Below are 27378 nucleotides of genomic sequence, written 5' to 3' on the forward strand. Positions count from 1 at the left end.
ACTGAAGGCACGTATACCTATCTACCTATACTGAAGGCACGTATACCTATCTACCTATACTGAAGGCACGTATACCTATCTACCTATACTGAAGGCCCCTATACCTATCTACCTATACTAAAGGCACGTATACCTATCTACCTATACTGAAGGCCCCTATACCTATCTACCTATACTGAAGGCACGTATACCTATCTACCTATACTGAAGGCCCCTATACCTATCTACCTATACTGAAGGCACGTATACCTATCTACCTATACTGAAGGCCCCTATACCTATCTACCTATACTGAAGGCACGTATACCTATCTACCTATACTGAAGGCCCCTATACCTATCTACCTATACTGAAGGCACGTATACCTATCTACCTATACTGAAGGCACGTATACCTATCTACCTATACTGAAAGCCCCTATACCTATCTACCTATACTGAAGGCCCCTATACCTATCTACCTATACTGAAGGCCCCTATACCTATCTACCTATACTGAAGGCACGTATACCTATCTACCTATACTGAAGGCCCCTATACCTATCTACCTATACTGAAGGCCCCTATACCTATCTACCTATACTGAAGGCCCCTATACCTATCTACCTATACTGAAGGCCCCTATACCTATCTACCTATACTGAAGGCACGTATACCTATCTACCTATACTGAAGGCCCCTATACCTATCTACCTATACTGAAGGCCCCTATACCTATCTACCTATACTGAAGGCCCCTATACCTATCTACCTATACTGAAGGCACGTATACCTATCTACCTATACTGAAGGCCCCTATACCTATCTACCTATACTGAAGGCACGTATACCTATCTACCTATACTGAAGGCCCCTATACCTATCTACCTATACTGAAGGCCCCTATACCTATCTACCTATACTGAAGGCCCCTATACCTATCTACCTATACTGAAGGCCCCTATACCTATCTACCTATACTGAAGGCCCCTATACCTATCTACCTATACTGAAGGCCCCTATACCTATCTACCTATACTGAAGGCCCCTATACCTATCTACCTATACTGAAGGCCCCTATACCTATCTACCTATACTGAAGGCCCCTATACCTATCTACCTATAGAACCAAACAATTCAACCAAACAGTTCTACAATTCATCTGTTTTCTGGAGGCACAGCTGCCTGCACCTGAGGCCCCTGACCTGCCTATCTTACATCTAGTGCCGATTTATCTACTCTTTGCAATAATACCTATCTACCTATACTGAAGGCACGTATACCTAGCTACCTAAATGTTGGTAGATCTCCTGGGCTTGGCAAATTTTAAAGTAGCTCGCGAGCCGAAAAAGTGTGGGCACCCCTGCCCTAGGCTATGACCTCTTTGGCCTAGGGGCCTGAAACTCACCAGTTATGATCCCCCTAACAGTTCCTACAATGCTAGAAAATTTGCCACTGCTGAGCAATTGCCCTTTGAAAAGATTTGAGATTTTTGAAAGTGAAATAGGGAGCCTAATGGAAGCCTATGGCAGAATTCAGCACTTTTGCACCCCTATAATTCTGGTTGGTTATCATCATCACCCGCCGACTTTAGCAGTTAATAGCAAAGGCCCCTTACATCCTAGCAACACCAAATTTGCAGGATATGTTAAAAAGATATCAGGAAACAATATTTAACAGACTTCCTAGGCCACAAATGTGAAAAAAGTTTAATACCTTTTCATAATCCATATCATGGAGGACGCCATCCGCGCCCTCCTGTTCATTCCCCCATGGCTCCCGCAGTAATACCGGCCCCGGTCGGGCCCCGACCCCTCCAAACGGGTCGGGTTCTCATTCCCTCCTCAATATGGCCTCCACAGATTGCCGCGGCTGTGCAGTCTGCATAGGCGCGATTGCGGCTGCGCAGCTCCAGGCCCTCCTCCCACCGCGTCATCAATATGCGTGCATACATCGGACGCATCGGGAGGAAGTGCTAGAGCTGCGCAGCCGCAATCGCGTCTATGCGGACTGCATAGCCACGGCAATCTGTGGCGGCCATATTGAGGGGGGAATGAGTTGAGAACCCGACCCGTTCAGAGGGGTCGGGACTCGACCAGGGCCATTATTAGTGCTGGAGCCATGGCGGAATTAACAGGAGGGTGCGGATGGCGTCCTCAATGGATATGGATTATGAAAAGGTATTATCTTTTTTTCACATTTGTGGCCTCGGAAGTCCTATAAAAAATGTTTTTATTTTTTTATTTGCTGTGTGTGGGAAATCTGAAAAAAAAATGGCGTGGGGTCCCCCCTCCCGAGCCTCTGTAACCCCTTGTCCCCCATGCAGGCTGGGATAGCCAGAATGCGGAGCCCCGGTCGACTGGGGCTTCGCACCCTGAGCTATACCAGCCCGCATGGTCCATGGAAAGGGGGCTGCGGGGGGGGGGGGGGGGGGCGCTCAAGCCTTCCCCTCCCCCCCCCCGGAGCCCTTGTCCAATCCATGGACAAGGGGCTCTTCCCCACCTCCGGTGCCCCAGGAGGAGGTGGGGGCGACGACTCCCTGGGGGGGGGGGTTCATGGTGGCATCTGGGAGTCCCCTTTAAGAAGGGGACCCCAGATGCCCACCCCCCCTCCCAGGAGAAATGAGTATAGGGGTACAAAGTACCCCTTACCCATTTCCACAAAGGGTTAAATGAAATAAAAACACAACCACGAGAAAAGTATTTTATTATTCTAAATTAACCATAAATACTTACCTGTACCTTTAAAAAAGTTTTCCCACGCCAATATCCACGGTAAATGATCCAACGAACTGTATCCTCTTATGTTGCGATCTTCAATTAAGTTAATTGAAGATCTCCGATGCCTCCCACATAGCAGAGAATGCGTCCTTTTGGTTGCATAGCTGCCGGCTCCTGCTGTCTCTCCCCACCTCCTCACCTGTCACTCTCACCTAGCCTGGCACCCATGGGTGCGCTGGGTGCCAGGCTAGGTGAGGGTGACAGGTGAAGGCAGGTGGGGAGAGACAGCAGCGGAGACGGCAGCTTCACGTCCTGCTCAGGACGCATTCTCTGCTATACTAACGGTTCTTGAATCATCCGGTTCTTTTTAATGGATCGGTTCTTTTTTTTATGAATCGGCTCATTTTACTCTGAAACTTTAAAATTGATTTTCTCAAAAATTATAAGGTCTTTTTGAAAAAAATTGTTTTCCTCTTGTTCCCACAATTCCACTTAACATTCCCAACAATTTTGGTGTTTCTACTATGTAGGGGTACTTTGCTATTAACCGTTAAAGTCGGCGGCCATTAAAGACTATGGGCGAACCGAACTTTGAAAAAAGTTCCCGGTTCTCTGCGAACGTGAACCACCAAGGTTCGCCTGGAACCGTTCGCCGGCGAACCGTTCGCTACATCTCTAGTCTAAACCACATATTCGGAAACCTTGCTACTTTGCCAATAAAAACATACTAGGCTAAACAAGCCTGGACAAGACCAGACCCCCCCCCCCCCACCCCCCATGCCTTGATGGGGTGGTGGAGTTTTAAAAAATACTATCACGTGTATTAATTGAGGTTGTAGAAGTAAATTACTGAAGATGTGTAGAGTGTGGATGGACAGCCCACTTATGGTAGAGTGCTTAGTATGATACGTTAGTCTGTGAGATACATCGGAGGTTGGATATTTTCGATGCTGGATGTTCTTAGAGTTTAGTCTAATAAATATTGCTCTCCACTGATAATGACAGGTTGAGTTGGTTCCATTTTGTTAGACAGATGTCGATGAAACACTTTATTTAGCAATTAGCGTGCCTAGACTCTGCAATTGTTACACAGATAAAGCTCAGGGACATCAGCAGTTTATCATTCTTTATGTTCTGACTTGAGCGGGTTGCTGGGGGAATCTCTGTTGGTTGGTGGGGGGACTACTGTGTATATATTGTATATATTGTAAATTGAATGTGCATCACATACTCCTGACGACGCCTCTTTGATTGAGGCGAAACAATTGTTGAGTGGCACCTATCTATCTACCTATTTACCACTATACTTCCTCTCACTATGATGGTGAAATTATTCCTTCCCAGCTACCTTCCATGAAGGTGTTTATATCCCCCATGGGGATGATTTTACATTGTGTTCATGTGACATACTAAACTGACTGTAGTGCATACACCAGCAGCAAGTCAGTTTGATTGCAACAATAGCACATGAGAAGGACTAAAAAAATGACAGGTTGACCACCAGTAGGATAGCTACACCCCATCAGAGCACAATTCCTGTTGGGGGGGATCAGCAAAGACCCCTACATGTGTATATAGTCACCTGTCCATCCCTACAAATGTGCATTGTACACCAAATAAACACATTTCTGTTACAATTTTATCAAACCCCTATAAGTAGGACAAGAATTTTGTATATCCTACAACCAGGGAAAGTTTTCTATAAAACTCTTTAACCAATGTACCTTGAGGGTCAAGCCTAGTTGGCAAAGTGTGACATCATTCTTTCTGTATCAATCTTTTTGCTGCAACATGCTGAGGTCCAAATTTTTCATGCTCTTAAAGTGGACCTGAACTCAGGACTTCCTCTCTGCTCTAAAAGATACCCAACAGCATAATACCCTTTAACCACTTCAGCCCTCAGGCGTGTTTCACTTTATGCATCCAAGCAATGTTCACCTCCCATTCATTAGCCTATAACTTTATCACTACTTATCAATGAACTGATCTATAGCTTGTTTTTTCCGCCACCAATTAGGCTTTCTTTGGGGGTACATTTTGCTAAGAGCTACTTTACTGAAAATGCATTTTAACAGGAATAAGAAAAACACTGAAAAAAAATAATTATTTCTCAGTTTTGACCATTATATTTTTAAAATAATACATGCCTCCATAATTAAAACCCACTAATTGTATTTGCCTAATAGTCCCAAGTATTACACCGTTTGCATTATGTCTCTATCACAATGTATGGCAACAATATTTTAGTTGGAAATAAAAGTGCATTATTGTAATTTTTTTTTTCTTATTAAACATTTTATTTGGGTATTTTTTGGAGGGTGGGATGTAAATAGCAATTTTTTATGTAAATATGTTTTGTTTTTTTACATGTAGATGTAGTTTTACTATTTGGCCACAAGATGGCAGCCATAAGTTTGTTTACATTATGTCACTCTAAGCGAAACATGTACACTTAGAGGGACGCAGGGGGGACGTAAGAGGCAGAAAGAGCAAGGCTTCCGAGAGAAGCCGTCGCTTTTCCTGCCAGGGAAAGGGATCAATGATCGGGCACCATGTCCCAATTCATTGATTCCCTGGCTAACGAACCGCGGCCCGGGAGCGTGCGTGCACGTGTGTGATCAGCTGCGGGATCACACATGCGGCCTTTTGGTCGTATATTATACGTCCAAAAGGCCAAAGTAGTTAAAGAAAAAACATTTCTTTGTTACAGCCGATACAAATCCTGCAATAAATCTGCAGTGTGTCTACTTCCTGCTTTCATGGAATGGTTAACATCCTGTATTTACAAATTAGCTGCTCTGCCGAGGCAGTCTGCTGACACAGGTGAGAGATCAAATTACAGTTATGATTAGTCACAGATGAGGGGGAATTAGACAGGCTAAACTCTCTAAATACACACAGGGTGCATTTCTCTGTGTTTTCCTCCTGTCCTGTACAAGAGTTCAGCTCCACTTTAATACTGTGACAGTTTCTTTGCATGGCTTCATAAAGTGAGTGTGCAGCGTGTGTGGGGATTGGTTGAGTTTCAGCAAACGTACCGCTCAGGTTTAGGGAAGATGAAGTCATTCTCCGGCCTTCGGATGAAGTACTCGTCTGCGTGCCGCGTGGTCACCACCGGGCGTACTGGGGGAGGGGCGGGCTGGGGGGGCTCCGGCTTGGGGCGACTGATCAGGAGGTAGCGGGGGAGGTGAATAATAAAAATCTGAAAAAAGAGAATAAAATCTGTATTAAAGAAGACATTCCACTGAATGACGGATGTCAATCAACCTTAAAGAGGCCCTGTGGTGACATATAGCAGAATGCAGTAAAGAGGCCCTGTAGTGACATATAGTAGAATGCAGTAAAGAGGCCCTGTAGTAACATATAGTAGAATGCAGTAAAGAGGCCCTGTAGTGACATATAGCAGCATGCAGTAAAGAGGCCCTGTAGTGACATATAGTAGAATGCAGTAAAGAGGCCCTGTAGTGACATATAGCAGAATGCAGTATAGAGGCCCTGTAGTGACATATAGCAGAGTGCAGTAAAGAGGCCCTGTAGTGACATATAGCAGAATGCATTAAAGAGGCCCTGTAGTGACATATAGTAGAATGCAGTAAAGAGGCCCTGTAGTGACATATAGCAGAATGCAGTAAAGGGGCCCTGTAGTGACATATAGCAGAATGCAGTAAAGAGGCCCTGTAGTGACATATAGCAGAATGCAGTAAAGAGGCCCTGTAGTGACATATAGTAGAATGCAGTAAAGAGGCCCTGTAGTGACATATAGCAGAATGCAGTAAAGGGGCCCTGTAGTGACATATAGCAGAATGCAGTAAAGAGGCCCTGTAGTGACATATAGCAGAATGCAGTAAAGAGGCCCTGTAGTGACATATAGCAGAATGCAGTATAGAGGCCCTGTAGTGACATATAGCAGAATGCAGTAAAGAGGCCCTGTAGGGACATATAGTAGAATGCAGTAAAGAGGCCCTGTAGTGACATATAGCAGAATGCAGTAAAGAGGCCCTGTAGTGACATATAGCAGAATGCAGTAAAGAGGCCCTGTAGTGACATATAACAGAATGCAGTAAAGAGGCCCTGTAGTGACATATAGCAGAATGCAGTAAAGAGGCCCTGTAGTGACATATAGCAGAATGCAGTAAAGAGGTCCTGCAGTGACATATAGTAGAATGCAGTGAAGAGGCCCTGTAGTGACATATAGCAGAATGCAGTAAAGAGGCCCTGTAGTGACATATAGCAGAATGCAGTAAAGAGGCCCTGTAGTGACATATAGTAGAATGCAGTAAAGAGGCCCTGTAGTGACATATAACAGAATGCAGTATAGAGGCTCTGTAGTGACATATAGCAGAATGCAGTAAAGAGGCCCTGTAGTGACATATAGCAGAATGCAGTATAGAGGCCCTGTAGTGACATATAGCAGAATGCAGTAAAGAGGCCCTGTAGTGACATATAGCAGAATGCAGTAAAGAGGCCCTGTAGTGACATATAGTAGAATGCAGTAAAGAGGCCCTGTAGTGACATATAGCAGAATGCAGTAAAGAGGCCCTGTAGTGCCATATAGCAGAATGCAGTAAAGAGGCCCTGTAGTGACATATAGCAGAATGCAGTAATGAGGCCCTGTAGTGATATATAGCAGAATGCAGTAAAGAGGCCCTGTAGTGACATATAGCAGAATGCAGTAAAGAGGCCCTGTAGTGACATATAGCAGAATGCAGTAAAGAGGCCCTGTAGTGACATGTAGTAGAATGCAGTAAAGAGGCCCTGTAGTGACATATAGCAGAATGCAGTAAAGAGGCCCTGTAGTGACATATAGCAGAATGCAGTAAAGAGGCCCTGTAGTGACATATAGCAGAATGCAGTATAGAGGCCCTGTAGTGACATATAGCAGAATGCAGTAAAGAGGCCCTGTAGTGACATATAGCAGAATGCAGTAAAGAGGCCCTGTAGTGACATATAGTAGAATGCAGTAAAGAGGCCCTGTAGTGACATATAGCAGAATGCAGTAAAGAGGCCCTGTAGTGCCATATAGCAGAATGCAGTAAAGAGGCCCTGTAGTGACATATAGCAGAATGCAGTAATGAGGCCCTGTAGTGATATATAGCAGAATGCAGTAAAGAGGCCCTGTAGTGACATATAGCAGAATGCAGTAAAGAGGCCCTGTAGTGACATATAGCAGAATGCAGTAATGAGGCCCTGTAGTGATATATAGCAGAATGCAGTAAAGAGGCCCTGTAGTGACATATAGCAGAATGCAGTAAAGAGGCCCTGTAGTGACATATAGTAGAATGCAGTAAAGAGGCCCTGTAGTGACATATAGCAGAATGCAGTAAAGAGGCCCTGTAGTGACATATAACAGAATGCAGTAAAGAGGCCCTGTAGTGACATATAGCAGGATGCAGTAAAGAGGCCCTGTAGTGACATATAGCAGAATACAGTAATGAGGCCCTGTAGTGATATATAGCAGAATGCAGTAAAGAGGCCCTGTAGTGACATATAGTAGAATGCAGTAAAGAGGCCCTGTAGTGACATGTAGTAGAATGCAGTAAAGAGGCCCTGTAGTGACATATAGCAGAATGCAGTAAAGAGGCCCTGTAGTGACATATAGCAGGATGCAGTAAATAGGCTCTGTAGTGACATATAGCAGAATGCAGTAAAGAGGCCCTGTAGTGACATATAGTAGAATGCAGTAAAGAGGCCCTGTAGTGACATACAGCAGAATGCAGTAATGAGGCCCTGTAGTGACATATAGCAGAATGCAGTAATGAGGCCCTGTAGTGACATATAGCAGAATGCAGTAAAGAGGCCCTGTAGTGACATATAGCAGAATGCAGTAATGAGGCCCTGTAGTGACATATAGCAGAATGCAGTAAAGAGGCCCTGTAGTGACATATAGCAGAATGCAGTAAAGAGGCCCTGTAGTGACATATAGCAGAATGCAGTAATGAGGCCCTGTAGTGATATATAGCAGAATGCAGTAAAGAGGCCCTGTAGTGACATATAGCAGAATGCAGTAAAGAGGCCCTGTAGTGACATATAGTAGAATGCAGTAAAGAGGCCCTGTAGTGACATATAGCAGAATGCAGTAAAGAGGCCCTGTAGTGACATATAACAGAATGCAGTAAAGAGGCCCTGTAGTGACATATAGCAGGATGCAGTAAAGAGGCCCTGTAGTGACATATAGCAGAATACAGTAATGAGGCCCTGTAGTGATATATAGCAGAATGCAGTAAAGAGGCCCTGTAGTGACATATAGTAGAATGCAGTAAAGAGGCCCTGTAGTGACATGTAGTAGAATGCAGTAAAGAGGCCCTGTAGTGACATATAGCAGAATGCAGTAAAGAGGCCCTGTAGTGACATATAGCAGGATGCAGTAAATAGGCTCTGTAGTGACATATAGCAGAATGCAGTAAAGAGGCCCTGTAATGACATATAGCAGAATGCAGTAAAGAGGCCCTGTAGTGACATATAACAGAATGCAGTAAAGAGGCCCTGTAGTGACATATAGCAGAATGCAGTAAAGAGGCCCTGTAGTGACATATAGCAGAATGCAGTAAAGAGGTCCTGCAGTGACATATAGTAGAATGCAGTGAAGAGGCCCTGTAGTGACATATAGCAGAATGCAGTAAAGAGGCCCTGTAGTGACATATAGCAGAATGCAGTAAAGAGGCCCTGTAGTGACATATAACAGAATGCAGTAAAGAGGCCCTGTAGTGACATATAGCAGAATGCAGTAAAGAGGCCCTGTAGTGACATATAGCAGAATGCAGTAAAGAGGTCCTGCAGTGACATATAGTAGAATGCAGTGAAGAGGCCCTGTAGTGACATATAGCAGAATGCAGTAAAGAGGCCCTGTAGTGACATATAGCAGAATGCAGTAAAGAGGCCCTGTAGTGACATATAGCAGAATGCAGTAATGAGGCCCTGTAGTGATATATAGCAGAATGCAGTAAAGAGGCCCTGTAGTGACATATAGCAGAATGCAGTAAAGAGGCCCTGTAGTGACATATAGTAGAATGCAGTAAAGAGGCCCTGTAGTGACATATAGCAGAATGCAGTAATGAGGCCCTGTAGTGATATATAGCAGAATGCAGTAAAGAGGCCCTGTAGTGACATATAGCAGAATGCAGTAAAGAGGCCCTGTAGTGACATATAGTAGAATGCAGTAAAGAGGCCCTGTAGTGACATATAGCAGAATGCAGTAAAGAGGCCCTGTAGTGACATATAACAGAATGCAGTAAAGAGGCCCTGTAGTGACATATAGCAGGATGCAGTAAAGAGGCCCTGTAGTGACATATAGCAGAATACAGTAATGAGGCCCTGTAGTGATATATAGCAGAATGCAGTAAAGAGGCCCTGTAGTGACATATAGTAGAATGCAGTAAAGAGGCCCTGTAGTGACATGTAGTAGAATGCAGTAAAGAGGCCCTGTAGTGACATATAGCAGAATGCAGTAAAGAGGCCCTGTAGTGACATATAGCAGGATGCAGTAAATAGGCTCTGTAGTGACATATAGCAGAATGCAGTAAAGAGGCCCTGTAGTGACATATAGCAGAATGCAGTAAAGAGGCCCTGTAGTGACATATAGCAGAATGCAGTAATGAGGCCCTGTAGTGATATATAGCAGAATGCAGTAAAGAGGCCCTGTAGTGACATATAGCAGAATGCAGTAAAGAGGCCCTGTAGTGACATATAGTAGAATGCAGTAAAGAGGCCCTGTAGTGACATATAGCAGAATGCAGTAAAGAGGCCCTGTAGTGACATATAACAGAATGCAGTAAAGAGGCCCTGTAGTGACATATAGCAGGATGCAGTAAAGAGGCCCTGTAGTGACATATAGCAGAATACAGTAATGAGGCCCTGTAGTGATATATAGCAGAATGCAGTAAAGAGGCCCTGTAGTGACATATAGTAGAATGCAGTAAAGAGGCCCTGTAGTGACATGTAGTAGAATGCAGTAAAGAGGCCCTGTAGTGACATATAGCAGAATGCAGTAAAGAGGCCCTGTAGTGACATATAGCAGGATGCAGTAAATAGGCTCTGTAGTGACATATAGCAGAATGCAGTAAAGAGGCCCTGTAGTGACATATAGCAGAATGCAGTAAAGAGGCCCTGTAGTGACATATAACAGAATGCAGTAAAGAGGCCCTGTAGTGACATATAGCAGAATGCAGTAAAGAGGCCCTGTAGTGACATATAGCAGAATGCAGTAAAGAGGTCCTGCAGTGACATATAGTAGAATGCAGTGAAGAGGCCCTGTAGTGACATATAGCAGAATGCAGTAAAGAGGCCCTGTAGTGACATATAGCAGAATGCAGTAAAGAGGCCCTGTAGTGACATATAACAGAATGCAGTAAAGAGGCCCTGTAGTGACATATAGCAGAATGCAGTAAAGAGGCCCTGTAGTGACATATAGCAGAATGCAGTAAAGAGGTCCTGCAGTGACATATAGTAGAATGCAGTGAAGAGGCCCTGTAGTGACATATAGCAGAATGCAGTAAAGAGGCCCTGTAGTGACATATAGCAGAATGCAGTAAAGAGGCCCTGTAGTGACATATAGCAGAATACAGTAACTTATTCAGGACACCCACTTTTACATACATTATCCTGGTTTCAGTATCAGGATCACTCTGAATATCTACATATTGCTGTATATTGGTGTGTAAGCTCACAAGGGCGAGACTCTCTCATCCTTTTGTGTCTAGTAATTTGTTATAAATGTTATTCATCATGTTACTTTTGTCACTGTAATTACTAATTCTGTATTTTGTACTATAATAATAATAATAATAATAATAATAATAATATTTCCCTCCAGTAATGTTTAGGCTAGGATGATTAGTTATGCAGAATGAATGATGTAAACAAGAAGCAATTTTATTAATTTTACTATTTTCACTACAGGTCCTCTTTGTGACGCTATGATCTGGAGAAGTCTCTGATTCTCAGCTGCTGTGAAGACATGGAGATGACTCTCTGAGGAGGGACACACCTGCCGCACCCACTGGGGCATGTGGTGAGTGTTGGGGGAACGTACCTGCCGCACCCACTGGGGCATGTGGTGAGTGTTGGGGGAACGTACCTTCCGCACCCACTGGGGCATGTGGTGAGTGTTGGGAGAACGTACTTGCTGCACCCACTGGGGCATGTGGTGAGTGTTGGGGGAACGTACCTGCCACACCCACTGGGCCATGTGGTGAGTGTTGGGGGAACATACCTGCCGCACCCACTGGGGCATGTGGTGAGTGTTGGGGGAACGTACCTGCCGCACCCACTGGGGCATGTGGTGAGTGTTGGGGGAACGTACCTGCCGCACCCACTGGGGCATGTGGTGAGTGTTGGGGGAACGTACCTGCCGCACCCACTGGGGCATGTGGTGAGTGTTGGGGGACCGTACCTTCCACACCCACTGGGGCATGTGGTGAGTGTTGGGGGAACGTACCTGCCGCACCCACTGGGGCATGTGGTGAGTGTTGGGGGAACGTACCTACCGCACCCACTGGGGCATGTGGTGAGTGTTGGGGGACCGTACCTTCCACACCCACTGGGGCATGTGGTGAGTGTTGGGGGAACGTACCTGCCGCACCCACTGGGGCATGTGGTGAGTGTTGGGGGAACGTACCTACCGCACCCACTGGGGCATGTGGTGAGTGTTGGGGGAACGTACCTACCGCACCCACTGGGGCATGTGGTGAGTGTTGGGGGAAGGTACCTTCCGCACCCACTGGGGCATGTGGTGAGTGTTGGGGGAACGTACCTGCCGCACCCACTGGGGCATGTGGTGAGTGTTGGGGGAACGTACCTACCGCACCCACTGGGGCATGTGGTGAGTGTTGGGGGAACGTACCTACCGCACCCACTGGGGCATGTGGTGAGTGTTGGGGGAAGGTACCTTCCGCACCCACTGGGGCATGTGGTGAGTGTTGGGGGAACGTACCTGCCGCACCCACTGGGGCATGTGGTGAGTGTTGGGGGAACGTACCTGCCACACCCACTGGGGCATTTGGTGAGTGTTGGGAGAACGTACCTGTCGCACCCACTGGGGCATGTGGTGAGTGTTGGGGGAACGTACCTGCCACACCCACTGGGGCATTTGGTGAGTGTTGGGAGAACGTACCTGTCGCACCCACTGGGGCATGTGGTGAGTGTTGGGAGAACGTACCTGCCGCACCCACTGGGGCATGTGGTGAGTGTTGGGAGAACGTACCTGCCGCACCCACTGGGGCATGTGATGAGTGTTGGGAGAACGTACCTGCCGCACCCACTGGGGCATGTGGTGAGTGTTGGGGGAATGTACCTGTCACACCCACTGGGGCATGTGGTGAGTGTTGGGAGAACGTACCTGCCGCACCCACTGGGGCATGTGGTGAGTGTTGGGAGAACGTACCTGCCACACCCACTGGGGCATGTGGTGAGTGTTGGGGGAACGTACCTTCCGCACCCACTGGGGCATGTGGTGAGTGTTGGGGGAACATACCTGCCACACCCACTGGGGCATGTGGTGAGTGTTGGGGGAACGTACCTGTCACACCCACTGGGGCATGTGGTGAGTGTTGGGAGAATGTACCTGCCGCACCCACTGGGGCATGTGGTGAGTGTTGGGAGAACATACCTGCCGCACCCACTGGGGCATGTGGTGAGTGTTGGGGGAACGTACCTGCCGCACCCACTGGGGCATTTGGTGAGTGTTGGGAGAATGTACCTGCCGCACCCACTGGGGCATGTGGTGAGTGTTGGGGGAACGTACCTGCCGCACCCACTGGGGCATGTGGTGAGTGTTGGGAGACCGATGGTGAAGGTTGAGGACCACCACGCTCAGGATGACAGAAAAGGTGACCAGGATCATGGTGAACATCAGATAGTTGACAATGATGGGGACCTTCAGTGAGGTCTCCGGGACTTTATCAGCCAGCAGAAGCAGGAAGACAGTGAGGGTAAGAAGAGCAAAGATGGACAGTGTCATCTTCTCACCTGGAGGGGAGAACAACAGACAATACGGGAGAAAGAGATAGACATCATAAGGAACTTATCTTAAAGGCCCATACACAAGTCTGATTTTTTCGAACGACGGGTCGTTTGAACGTCCCGTCATTCAGTCGTTCGCCCGTCAAATTGGGCATGTGTACAGACTATCGTTCGCGTGATAAGACTGAGTTTGAGCGATCCGCCCGGTGGATCGCTCAAACTCAGTCTTATCACGCGAATGATAGTCTGTACACACCCCCGATTTGACGGGCGAATGACTGAATGACGGGACTTTCAAACGACCCGTTGTTCGAAAAAATCAGACGTGTGTATGGGCCTTAACAGATACTTCACTGCAAAGTTTGGGAAAACAACGCATAGCTGTGGGGGAACCTCCATTTGTACGCACACTTGGGTGATAATCCCTCCATCCCCTATACAAGTTACAGTGAGGATAACATATGGACTTGGAGATGTAACCCCTCCAATCACCACCAGTTACTTCCACCCCCACAACAAGACCAGTATGCAGCAAATACAGATGTGTGTCTCCTGCATCCATTATGGGAAGCTCCATGAAATCTTGTGTCCGTTGCCTGATTGCTGATATCACAAGTCAGTGTGGTAAATTTGCCCGACGTCGGACTCAACACAGCTTCCCCTCAGGCCTTGGATCTGTGTGGGCCCATAATAAATCTCCTCAGCCCCCACCATGCAAGCAGCCTGCACCATCCTCCCAGAGTTCCACCATTCAAGTTCACTGCAGGGTCCAGGTGGTCACAAAAGATATGGCTGTATTTACACGCCAAATCCCACAATCTCCAGTTATGATGGCCAGGTTGTTAAGTTTTCTGACAATTGTTACAGAGTAAATTGACTTTAAGGAAGTTCCTTCCTGGTCTGGGATGGTAGATATTGTATGCCAATTATTTGTTTCTTAGAAAACATTTCAACGATTATTAAATTGTTTTAGATTAATACAAGACTTTTTCTCCATGATGAATGTTTTTTTTTATGATTTTTCTTACCGGCATCTGGAGGGAGATAGAAGACGAAGATGGCCAGAATGGTGATGAGGATGCAGGGGACTATGATATTGACGATATAGAACAACGGCTTCCTGCGGATCACGAGATAGAATGTAATATCTTCATACAGAGGATCGGTGGGAATGGTGGTCTTACGGGACGACCGGTGGCGAATCTCCCATTGGCCGTTTTCTACAACAAAAATAACGAATCAGTGAAAAACGGCGCCTAGCGCCAATGGTATAAAAACGGCGCCTCATAGACCTTTATTATAAAATGATATTTATCGTTTTTATGATTAAATAACGGTGCAGGATGTCTGTACGAAATTTTTCGTTTTAAACCTCTTCTTCTTGTTTATATTAACGTTATTTATAGTTTAAATTGTCATCGTCACATGCCATTGTAAAAGTTTTGTTTTATTTAATAATAGTTTTATACCTAATAGCCCTAACTAAACCGCCGCATTCCCGACGCTCTAATCTAACTAATTGCCCCCAAACTCCCTGGGGGGCAGTCCGGGCCTAGTTTCCCAGTAAGGCGGATCTCCGCCTCCGCCCGCCCCTCTCAGTCTTCCTTCATTGAGAGGGGCGGGCGGAGGCGGAGATCCGCCGCTGACAGATGCATGTGAGGCGGGGCTGCTGCTCATAGCCCTGCCTCACTGGGAAACGAAGCCCGGATTGCCCACCGGGGAGTTTGGGGGCAATTAGTTAGATTAGAGAGTCAGGAATGCGGCGGTTTAGTTAGGGCTATTAGGTATAACACTATTATTAAATAAAACAAAACTTTTACAATGGCATGTGATGATGACAATTGAAACTATAAATAATGTTTTATAAACAAGAAGAAGAGGTTTAACCACTTTACCCCCGCGCGTACGTATTTCTCCGCCCCTTTTTCCATCCTTTAAAAACCAGGGACAGAGAAATACGTATTTTCCGCGTTCCCGACGCTGTCCGCGCTCCCGCTCGTAAACACGCCGCCCGCCGCTAGTAAACACGCCGCCGCCCGCTCGCCCAGAGATCAATGAACGGGAAAATCCATTCCCGTTCGTTGATCTAAGCCCCGCAATGATCCGCTGCTCTCCTATGGGCAGCGCGATCATTGTGAGAAAAAACTCACGTGTCCAGCCTCCTTATACTTCCTCCAAGCTTCCGGAAGGAAGCTTGGAGGTCGCATTAAAACAAAAAGTTACTGTGGCCATCTTGTGGCCAAATAGTAAACTATACCCTACACATTTTTCACATACAAATAAATGATTTTTACACATAAAATTAACTCATTACCTCCCACACTCCCCATTTTTTTTTTTTTTTTTGTAATTAAAAAAAAATTAAAAAATTTACAATTAAAAAAAATACATAAATAGTTACCTTAGGGACTGAACTTTTTAAATATTTATGTCAAGAGGGTATAACACTGTTACTTTATAAACTATGGGCTTGTAATTAGGGATGGACGCAAAAATGAAAAAAATGCACCTTTATTTCCAAATAAAATATTGGCGCCAAACATTGTGATAGGGACATAATTTAAATGGTTTTATAACCGGGACAAAAGGCCAAATACATTTCATGGGTTTTAATTACAGTAGCATGCATTATTTAAAAACTATAATGGCCGAAAACTGAAAAATAATTATTTTTTTCCCCACATTTTTCCTATTTTCCCATTAAAACACATTTAGAAAAAAATAATTCTTGGCATAATGTCCCACCTAAAGAAAGCCTAATTGGTGGCGGAAAAAACAAGATATAGTTCATTTTATTGCGATAAGTAATGATAAAGTTATAGAGGAATGAATGGAAGGAGCGCTGAAAGGTGAAAATTGCTCTGGTGCTCAGGGGGTAAAACCCCTCAGTGGTGAAGTGGTTAAAATGAAAAACGATAAATATCGTTTTTAAAAATAAATATCGTTCATAAAATGGCGCCGTTATTCGGCCGGCGCCATTTTTAACTGTACCCCAAAAATAATGGTTTTTTTTTTTTTTCTCAGAATGGACACCGATTGATTCATATGAAGCACAACATAAGTAGTGTTATTGGCCTGATTTACCGAGATTCTCCAGCAATGGGGAACCCCATCATCCAGAAAACCGAGACCCCATCATCCAGAAAACCTAGACTCAATTTATTAAGATAAAAAATGATTTAATTTTCTAACAGTTCTACGGTGATATTTCCCAGGTCAAGATTGCCAACTTTTGCCAATTATTAAGGGAAGGAAGAATGAAGAAAACTCTGGATGGGGCTTCTTAATCAGTGTTGTGTGGTTCTGGAGAATCTTTGTAGATCAGGCTCAATGTGTGGAGATATTAGTAGAACAATCAGCACGTCAGAATGAAGGAAACGGCACAGACAGCATGCTGCGTCTTCAGATCTCTCACCCTCAAATGTGTTGGGAAAAATGACGGCTTGGGCGATTTCTCTTCCTTGTGCGTCTCGCGGGTGGACCAGGGTCACCTCGTCTGCATCGTAAGTCTGAGATCCGAACACCATGCTGCAATTCTGCCAATCGAACGGGAAGTACTGGACCTGGCATGACGGAACAAAGTCACCAAACTCACGTAAGGTTCAGTCATTCAGACTCTGCCTTGCTATAAACTTCATCATATGGAAATCACATCATGGGATAGAGCCGCCCCCACCCTGTGTAACCCTCTCCCACTGCCCATCAGGCTTACCCCGTCCTTCATCCCCACCTTCAACGAAGCCCTCAAACTTCATCTCTTCAAGAAGGCCTACCCCACCTAACTCTCTCGTGTCACCACCTCCTCCCTTTAGATTGTAAGTTTTTGGCAGGACCCTCCCTCTTTGTATGACCTGGCATTGTGTATATTACTGTTTATTATCTGTATTGTGTTGTCTGTCACCCCCATTATCATTGTCTGTAATCTTATGTATTGTCCAGCACAGCGTAATACGTTGGCACTATATAAATTCAATAAATAATAATATGTTAAAATAAAATTGTGAAAACAATGAAAAACTTAAAACAACTTTAAATGTGCCCCCCCCCCAAAAAAAAAAAATAAAAGTTTGGGGTTTTCAAGGGAAAAAAATTGAGAAAAGTCCCCTTTCTGAGAATGATGAAGGGTCGCTGTTATAACGGATCTGGGTAACAAGATTTATATAAATATTTTGATTACTTTCTATGAATATCTCAGTCTTGCAACAAGTACATCAGTGAGAAGAATTTAAAGAGCACCAAGCAGAAACATACAAAGAGAACCTAAGATGACTACACTTCTAAGAGAACCTATCACTCTTATTCTTCACCTTCTAGAATGGACTTCAGACTGGTCAACCCAGATCTCTATTTGTTCCATCTCCAAAGATGGAAATTCCTAGATCCAGGCAGAAGTAATAGGACGAGCCTGTTCTGTGGCTGTCAGGAATCACCAAACAATTTACACGAAACTGGAATAAACGTGGTCAAGGGACAAAATAATAATGTGGTCATATTACCAATTTCTTAACCTTTCAGTTCTGACTACCTGTGAGTATTCTCAACACTGGTTCCAGATCTGCTCATTATTTTTCATTTTATGAATTCAATTTGTAGCACTCGTTTTTGTGTTTTGCTGAAAATTCAGCTCCACCATGGACACCTCTGACCGGAACTAATCCAAACAACCTTGAAGCAGATTCAGGAGTGATTTCATAGTGAAGGCTCACCTCAATGGGGCAGCTGCTATGGAACAGGGCTGGCGGCTGCCAGGTGACGTTTCCTTTCCAGGTAACCAGAACTTCCACCTGAAGCCCAACGTCAAACTCGCCATCGTAACTGGGAGAAAAGAGAGTAAGTTACTGAAGCGGCCACTAGAGAAGAGGAAATTAACATAAAATAACAAAGAACGTGTATAAAAAACAGTTACAAATCTCACAAAGTTAGCTCGATTTACTGAAGATGTGTGTTTGTAGATGTGAAGAATGAGGGAATACTGAATAGTTCATTGGCAGATTCACCTGTAGGGACGAATGAAGGATTTTATCCAATGCGGACTTTGGGTTAGGTTGAGAAGGACTGGCCCACTAAGAGAAGATTTTTTTACTAGAGATAATGAATGAGACGGAAATAATTCCACATGCATATTATATGCAGTGAAATTAACTTTGTGTCTAGTGTGAAAGGTCCAACTCTGAGGCGGAGCTACATTGGATTTTCATGGAAACTGAAATTATTGCATCTCATTAAGGATCTCCAACTTTCTCTTTTAGACATCCCCAACCTTGGGAACTCCAATTCAAAAAATCCTCTGCCTTTCCCCTGGAGGGATAATAATGGGGTGATGGGGTTACTTTGGGTAGTAGAGCAGGTGGTGGGATGGCGTGGTGGTGTGAGCAGGATCGAGGGCACAGGAGGTTGAAATGGGCAGAATGTAAGATGGAGAGTAAGATGGAGAAAGCACAAAGACTAGAGGTCAACTGAGCAAACTGGGGGAAAGTTTGTGGTAACGTTTTCTGCACCACTTTTCTCTCCCTCTTTCTTTTAGTGCCTCGTTGGATAAGGAGCATGTATTTTCCTAAGCCTGATGACTGCGCTGGTGGTGTCACCTGGTACTAATATCCTTGTTTGGCTAAATTAGCTGTTCACCATGACTTGTTACAAACCCGCTGCTCAATATGCAGCCATGAATATCTGCCAGCAGCCCCCAGCACCGTTTGCTTAGACTAAACGAGAAGCACATGCTTGTAACTTCAAATTTTGTCCTAGCAAACATCTGATGGGGAGAGAAAGAACTTCACAGCGTGGCAGATCAGTTGGCAGCAGACTGCTTTGGGTGAGATGAGTACGGTGGCAGATCAGTTGGCAGCAGACTGCTTTGGGTGAGGTGAGTGCGGTGGCAGATCAGTTGGCAGCAGACTGCTTTGGGTGAGATGAGTGCGGTGACAGATCAGTTGGCAGCAGACAGCTTTGGGTGAGATGAGTGCAGTGGCAGATCAGTTGGCAGCAGACAGCTTTGGGTGAGATGAGTGCAGTGGCAGATCAGTTGGCAGCAGACTGCTTTGGGTGAGATGAGTGCGGTGGCAGATCAGTTGGCAGCAGACTGCTTTGGGTGAGGTGAGTGCGGTGGCAGATCAGTTGGCAGCAGACTGCTTTGGGTGAGATGAGTGCGGTGGCAGATCAGTTGGCAGCAGACAGCTTTGGGTGAGATGAGTGCGGTGGCAGATCAGTTGGCAGCAGACTGCTTTGGGTGAGATGAGTGCGGTGGCAGATCAGTTGGCAGCAGACAGCTTTGGGTGAGGTGAGTGCGGTGGCAGATCAGTTGGCAGCAGACTGCTTTGGGTGAGGTGAGTGCGGTGGCAGATCAGTTGGCAGCAGACTGCTTTGGGTGAGATGAGTGCGGTGGCAGATCAGTTGGCAGCAGACAGCTTTGGGTGAGATGAGTGCGGTGGCAGATCAGTTGGCAGCAGACTGCTTTGGGTGAGATGAGTGCGGTGGCAGATCAGTTGGCAACAGACAGCTTTGGGTGAGATGAGTGCGGTGGCAGATCAGTTGGCAGCAGACAGCTTTGGGTGAGATGAGTGCGGTGGTAGATCAGTTGGCAGCAGACTGCTTTGGGTGAGATGAGTGCGGTGGCAGATCAGTTGGCAGCAGACTGCTTTGGGTGAGATGAGTGCGGTGGCAGATCAGTTGGCAGCAGACTGCTTTGGGTGAGATGAGTGCGGTGGTAGATCAGTTGGCAGCAGACTGCTTTGGGTGAGATGAGTGCGGTGGCAGATCAGTTGGCAGCAGACTGCTTTGGGTGAGATGAGTGCGGTGGCAGATCAGTTGGCAGCAGACTGCTTTGGGTGAGATGAGTGCGGTGGCAGATCAGTTGGCAGCAGACTGCTTTGGGTGAGATGAGTGCGGTGGCAGATCAGTTGGCAGCAGACTGCTTTGGGTGAGATGAGTGCGGTGGTAGATCAGTTGGCAGCAGACTGCTTTGGGTGAGATGAGTGCGGTGGCAGATCAGTTGGCAGCAGACTGCTTTGGGTGAGATGAGTGCGGTGGCAGATCAGTTGGCAGCAGACTGCTTTGGGTGAGGTGAGTGCGGTGGCAGATCAGTTGGCAGCAGACTGCTTTGGGTGAGGTGAGTGCGGTGGCAGATCAGTTGGCAGCAGACTGCTTTGGGTGAGATGAGTGCGGTGGTAGATCAGTTGGCAGCAGACTGCTTTGGGTGAGGTGAGTGCGGTGGCAGATCAGTTGGCAGCAGACTGCTTTGGGTGAGGTGAGTGCGGTGGCAGATCAGTTGGCAGCAGACTGCTTTGGGTGAGATGAGTGCGGTGGCAGATCAGTTGGCAGCAGACTGCTTTGGGTGAGATGAGTGCGGTGACAGATCAGTTGGCAGCAGACTGCTTTGGGTGAGATGAGTGCGGTGGCAGATCAGTTGGCAGCAGACTGCTTTGGGTGAGATGAGTGCGGTGGCAGATCAGTTGGCAGCAGACTGCTTTGGGTGAGGTGAGTGCGGTGGCAGATCAGTTGGCAGCAGACTGCTTTGGGTGAGGTGAGTGCGGTGGCAGATCAGTTGGCAGCAGACTGCTTTGGGTGAGGTGAGTGCGGTGGCAGATCAGTTGGCAGCAGACTGCTTTGGGTGAGATGAGTGCGGTGGCAGATCAGTTGGCAGCAGACTGCTTTGGGTGAGATGAGTGCGGTGGTAGATCAGTTGGCAGCAGACTGCTTTGGGTGAGGTGAGTGCGGTGGCAGATCAGTTGGCAGCAGACTGCTTTGGGTGAGGTGAGTGCGGTGGCAGATCAGTTGGCAGCAGACTGCTTTGGGTGAGATGAGTGCGGTGGCAGATCAGTTGGCAGCAGACTGCTTTGGGTGAGATGAGTGCGGTGGCAGATCAGTTGGCAGCAGACTGCTTTGGGTGAGATGAGTGCGGTGGCAGATCAGTTGGCAGCAGACTGCTTTGGGTGAGATGAGTGCGGTGGTAGATCAGTTGGCAGCAGACTGCTTTGGGTGAGGTGAGTGCGGTGGCAGATCAGTTGGCAGCAGACTGCTTTGGGTGAGGTGAGTGCGGTGGCAGATCAGTTGGCAGCAGACTGCTTTGGGTGAGATGAGTGTGCGGTGGTAGATCAGTTGGCAGCAGACTGCTTTGGGTGAGATGAGTGCGGTGGTAGATCAGTTGGCAGCAGATTGCTTTGGGTGAGATGAGTGCGGTGGCAGATCAGTTGGCAGCAGACTGCTTTGGGTGAGATGAGTGCGGTGGCAGATCAGTTGGCAGCAGACTGCTTTGGGTGAGATGAGTGCGGTGGCAGATCAGTTGGCAGCAGACTGCTTTGGGTGAGATGAGTGCGGTGGCAGATCAGTTGGCAGCAGACTGCTTTGGGTGAGGTGAGTGCGGCGGCAGATCAGTTGGCAGCAGACTGCTTTGGGTGAGATGAGTGCGGTGGTAGATCAGTTGGCAGCAGACTGCTTTGGGTGAGGTGAGTGCAGTGGCAGATCAGTTGGCAGCAGACTGCTTTGGGTGAGGTGAGTGCGGTGGCAGATCAGTTGGCAGCAGACTGCTTTGGGTGAGATGAGTGCGGTGGTAGATCAGTTGGCAGCAGACTGCTTTGGGTGAGATGAGTGCGGTGGTAGATCAGTTGGCAGCAGACTGCTTTGGGTGAGATGAGTGCGGTGGCAGATCAGTTGGCAGCAGACTGCTTTGGGTGAGATGAGTGCGGTGGTAGATCAGTTGGCAGCAGACTGCTTTGGGAAAGGTGAGTGCAGTGGCAGATCAGTTGGCAGCAGACTGCTTTGGATGAGGTGAGTGCGGTGGCAGATCAGTTGGCAGCAGACTGCTTTGGGTGAGGTGAGTGCGGTGGCAGATCAGTTGGCAGCAGACTGCTTTGGGTGAGATGAGTGCGGTGGCAGATCAGTTGGCAGCAGACTGCTTTGGGAAAGGTGAGTGCGGTGGCAGATCAGTTGGCAGCAGACTGCTTTGGGTGAGGTGAGTGCGGTGGCAGATCAGTTGGCAGCAGACTGCTTTGGGTGAGATGAGTGCGGTGGCAGATCAGTTGGCAGCGGACTGCTTTGGGTGAGATGAGTGCAGTGGCAGATCAGTTGGCAGCAGACTGCTTTGGGTGAGGTGAGTGCGGTGGCAGATCAGTTGGCAGCGGACTGCTTTGGGTGAGGTGAGTGCGGTGGCAGATCAGTTGGCAGCAGACTGCTTTGGGTGAGGTGAGTGCGGTGGCAGATCAGTTGGCAGCAGACTGCTTTGGGTGAGATGAGTGCGGTGGCAGATCAGTTGGCAGCAGACTGCTTTGGGTGAGGTGAGTGCGGTGGCAGATCAGTTGGCAGCAGACTGCTTTGGGTGAGATGAGTGCGGTGGCAGATCAGTTGGCAGCAGACTGCTTTGGGTGAGATGAGTGCGGTGGCAGATCAGTTGGCAGCGGACTGCTTTGGGTGAGATGAGTGCGGTGGCAGATCAGTTGGCAGCAGACTGCTTTGGGTGAGATGAGTGCGGTGGCAGATCAGTTGGCAGCAGACTGCTTTGGGTGAGATGAGTGCGGTGGCAGATCAGTTGGCAGCAGACAGCTTTGGGTGAGATGAGTGCGGTGGCAGATCAGTTGGCAGCGGACTGCTTTGGGTGAGATGAGTGCGGTGGCAGATCAGTTGGCAGCAGACTGCTTTGGGTGAGATGAGTGCGGTGGCAGATCAGTTGGCAGCGGACTGCTTTGGGTGAGATGAGTGCGGTGGCAGATCAGTTGGCAGCAGACAGCTTTGGGTGAGATGAGTGCGGTGGCAGATCAGTTGGCAGCGGACTGCTTTGGGTGAGATGAGTGCGGTGGCAGATCAGTTGGCAGCGGACTGCTTTGGGTGAGATGAGTGCGGTGGCAGATCAGTTGGCAGCAGACTGCTTTGGGTGAGATGAGTGCGGTGGCAGATCAGTTGGCAGCAGACTGCTTTGGGTGAGGTGAGTGCGGTGGCAGATCAGTTGGCAGCAGACTGCTTTGGGTGAGGTGAGTGCGGTGGCAGATCAGTTGGCAGCAGACTGCTTTGGGTGAGGTGAGTGCGGTGGCAGATCAGTTGGCAGCAGACTGCTTTGGGTGAGGTGAGTGCGGTGGCAGATCAGTTGGCAGCAGACTGCTTTGGGTGAGATGAGTGCGGTGGCAGATCAGTTGGCAGCAGACTGCTTTGGGTGAGGTGAGTGCGGTGGCAGATCAGTTGGCAGCAGACTGCTTTGGGTGAGATGAGTGCGGTGGCAGATCAGTTGGCAGCAGACTGCTTTGGGTGAGGTGAGTGCGGTGGCAGATCAGTTGGCAGCAGACTGCTTTGGGTGAGATGAATGCGGCGGCAGATCAGTTGGCAGCAGACTGCTTTGGGTGAGATGAGTGCGGTGGCAGATCAGTTGGCAGCAGACTGCTTTGGGTGAGATGAGTGCGGTGGCAGATCAGTTGGCAGCAGACTGCTTTGGGTGAGGTGAGTGCAGTGGCAGATCAGTTGGCAGCAGACTGCTTTGGGTGAGATGAGTGCGGTGGCAGATCAGTTGGCAGCAGACTGCTTTGGGTGAGGTGAGTGCAGTGGCAGATCAGTTGGCAGCAGACTGCTTTGGGTGAGATGAGTGCGGTGGCAGATCAGTTGGCAGCAGACTGCTTTGGGTGAGGTGAGTGCGGTGGCAGATCAGTTGGCAGCAGACTGCTTTGGGTGAGATGAGTGCAGTGGCAGATCAGTTGGCAGCAGACTGCTTTGGGTGAGATGAGTGCGGTGGTAGATCAGTTGGCAGCAGACTGCTTTGGGTGAGGTGAGTGCGGTGGCAGATCAGTTGGCAGCAGACTGCTTTGGGTGAGGTGAGTGCGGTGGCAGATCAGTTGGCAGCAGACTGCTTTGGGTGAGATGAGTGCGGTGGTAGATCAGTTGGCAGCAGACTGCTTTGGGTGAGATGAGTGCGGTGGCAGATCAGTTGGCAGCAGACTTCTTTGGGTGAGGTGAGTGCGGTGGCAGATCAGTTGGCAGCAGACTGCTTTGGGTGAGGTGAGTGCGGTGGCAGATCAGTTGGCAGCAGACTGCTTTGGGTGAGATGAGTGCGGTGGTAGATCAGTTGGCAGCAGACTGCTTTGGGTGAGATGAGTGCGGTGGCAGATCAGTTGGCAGCAGACTGCTTTGGGTGAGGTGAGTGCGGTGGCAGATCAGTTGGCAGCAGACTGCTTTGGGTGAGATGAGTGCGTTAGAAGGTCTGGCCATCTCCAGCAGGCAGGGTGATGAGCTGTCCAATGGATGATGGATCTACAGGCCAGGAAATATTAAAAAATTGACCTGATGCTTGGCCTATAAAGAATGAGGCCTTATAAATACTGGAACCAGAGCAGGTGAGGTGATGTAAGCAGCTGGCACAGGAAGTCCACATGGTCTGATAAATGTGACCTCTTCTTGCATTATTCAGATGACCATCTATTAACTGGTGAACAGTAGAGTTGGGCCGAACGGTTCGCCTGCGAACGGTTCCATGCGAACTTCAGTGGTTCGTGTTCGCGTCCCGCAGGCGAACCTTTGCGGAAGTTCGGTTCGCCCCATAATGCACATGGAGGGTCAACTTTGACCCTCTACATCACAGTCAGCAGGCCCAGTGTAGCCAATTAGGCTACACTAGCCCCTGGAGCCCCACCCCCCCTTATATAAGGCAGGCAGCGGCGGCCATTACGGTCACTCGTGTGCTGCCTGCGTTAGTGAGAGTAGGGCGAGCTTCTGCAGACTGTCTCTCAGGGAAAGATTAGTTAGGCTTAACTTGTTCCTGTCTGGCTGCATACCTGTTCTGTGAACCCACCACTGCATACCTGTTCTGTGAACCCACCACTGCATACCTGTACTGTGAACCCACCACTGCATACCTGTACTGTGAACCCAGCACTGCATACCTGTTCTGTGAACCCACCACTGCATACCTGTGCTGTGAACCCACCACTGCATACCTGTACTGTGAACCCAGCACTGCATACCTGTTCTGTGAACCCACCACTGCATACCTGTTCTGTGAACCCACCACTGCATACCTGTTCAGTGAACCCACCACTGCATACCTGTTCTGTGAACCCACCACTGCATACCTGTACTGTGAACCCACCACTGCATACCTGTGCTGTGAACCCACCACTGCATACCTGTGCTGTGAACCCACCACTGCATACCTGTACTGTGAACCCACCACTGCATACCTGTGCTGTGAACCCACCACTGCATACCTGTGCTGTGAACCCACCACTGCATACCTGTTCTGTGAACCCACCACTGCATACCTGTTCTGTGAACCCACCACTGCATACCTGTACTGTGAACCCAGCACTGCATACCTGTTCTGTGAACCCACCACTGCATACCTGTTCTGTGAACCCACCACTGCATACCTGTTCAGTGAACCTGCCACTGCATACCTGTTCTGAGAACCCACCACTGCATACCTGTTCTGTTCAGTGGACCCGCCACTGTATACCTGTTCATTGAACCCACCACTGCATACCTGTGCTGTGAACCCACCACTGCATACCTGTTCTGTGAACCCACCACTGCATACCTGTACTGTGAACCCAGCACTGCATACCTGTTTTGTGAACCCACCACTGCATACCTGTTCTGTGAACCCACCACTGAATACCTGTTCAGTGAACCTGCCACTGCATACCTGTTCTGTGAACCCACCACTGCATACCTGTTCTGTGAACCCGCCACTGTATACCTGTTCTGTTCAGTGAACACGCCACTGTATACCTGTTCTGTTCAGTGAACCCGCCACTGTATACCTGTTCAGTGAACCTGCCACTGCATACCTGTTCTGTGAACCCGCCACTGCATACCTGTTGTGTTCAGTGAACCCGCCACTGTATACCTGTTCTGTTCAGTGAACCCGCCACTGTATACCTGTTCAGTGAACCCGCCACTGCATACCTGTTCAGTGAACCTGCCACTGCATACCTGTTCTGTGAACCCGCCACTGTATACCTGTTCTGTTCAGTGAACCCGCCACTGTATACCTGTTCTGTTCAGTGAACCTGCCACTGCATACCTGTTCAGTGAACCCGCCACTGCATACCTGTTCTGTTCAGTGAACCCGCCACTGTATACCTGTTCAGTGAACCTGCCACTGCATACCTGTTCTGTGAACCCGCCACTGCGGTCACTACACAAACAGCTGTTTGCGGTGCGTTACACAGTGAGTTTGGTGAGTCAGTGTGAAGCAGTACTCTAATTACACTCCCTGATTGATGTATACACATGCAAGATGTTTTAAAGCACGTTAGGCCTGCAATTTAGCATTCAAGGGGCCTGATTCACAAAGCGGTGCTAACAGTTAGCACCCTGGTGAAAAGCCCTTTATCACGCCTAAACTCAGTTTAGGCATGATAAGTTTAGGTGTGGTAAGTTTAGGTGTGATAAGTTTAGGCATGATAAGTTTAGGTGTGATAAGTTTAGGCATGATAAGTTTAAGCACCAACTGCGTTAGCACTGCAGTGCACAGCTGATCAAAAGTTTTGCGCTAGCAAAGTCTGGTGCACTTTGCATAGAGTTTAATGGCGCTGCTTTGCGTGCGGGACTTTGCAAGCAATCTACATTTATCTAAACTTAGCATGCCTAAACTTATCACACCTAAACTTATCATGCCTAAACTGGCTTTTCACCGGTGTGGTGCAAAGGTTATCATGCCTAAAGTCTTTTAGGCGTGATAACTGAGTTATCACCGCTTTGTGAATCAGGCCCCATGTGATTTCTGCCCTTAAAACGCTGCTTTGCGTCAA

At 47.9% G+C, this 27378-nt stretch overlaps 1 protein-coding gene across 1 annotated transcript in view; it reads right to left on the reverse strand.

Moving 5' to 3' along the window:
- Positions 1–27378, reverse strand: part of CHRNB1 (cholinergic receptor nicotinic beta 1 subunit) — a 56185-nt gene that overhangs the window by 14263 nt on the left and 14544 nt on the right. Inside the window, exons 5-9 of the mRNA XM_068273835.1 lie at positions 18361–18469; positions 17070–17217; positions 14683–14874; positions 13437–13660; positions 5737–5900 (exon numbers count right to left, since the gene is read on the reverse strand). Coding sequence (XP_068129936.1) covers positions 5737–5900; positions 13437–13660; positions 14683–14874; positions 17070–17217; positions 18361–18469 — 837 coding nt within the window. The remainder of the gene's footprint in view (positions 1–5736; positions 5901–13436; positions 13661–14682; positions 14875–17069; positions 17218–18360; positions 18470–27378) is intronic.

This window comes from Hyperolius riggenbachi, chromosome 3 (assembly GCF_040937935.1).
Source record: "Hyperolius riggenbachi isolate aHypRig1 chromosome 3, aHypRig1.pri, whole genome shotgun sequence".
Lineage (NCBI taxonomy): Eukaryota > Metazoa > Chordata > Amphibia > Anura > Hyperoliidae > Hyperolius > Hyperolius riggenbachi.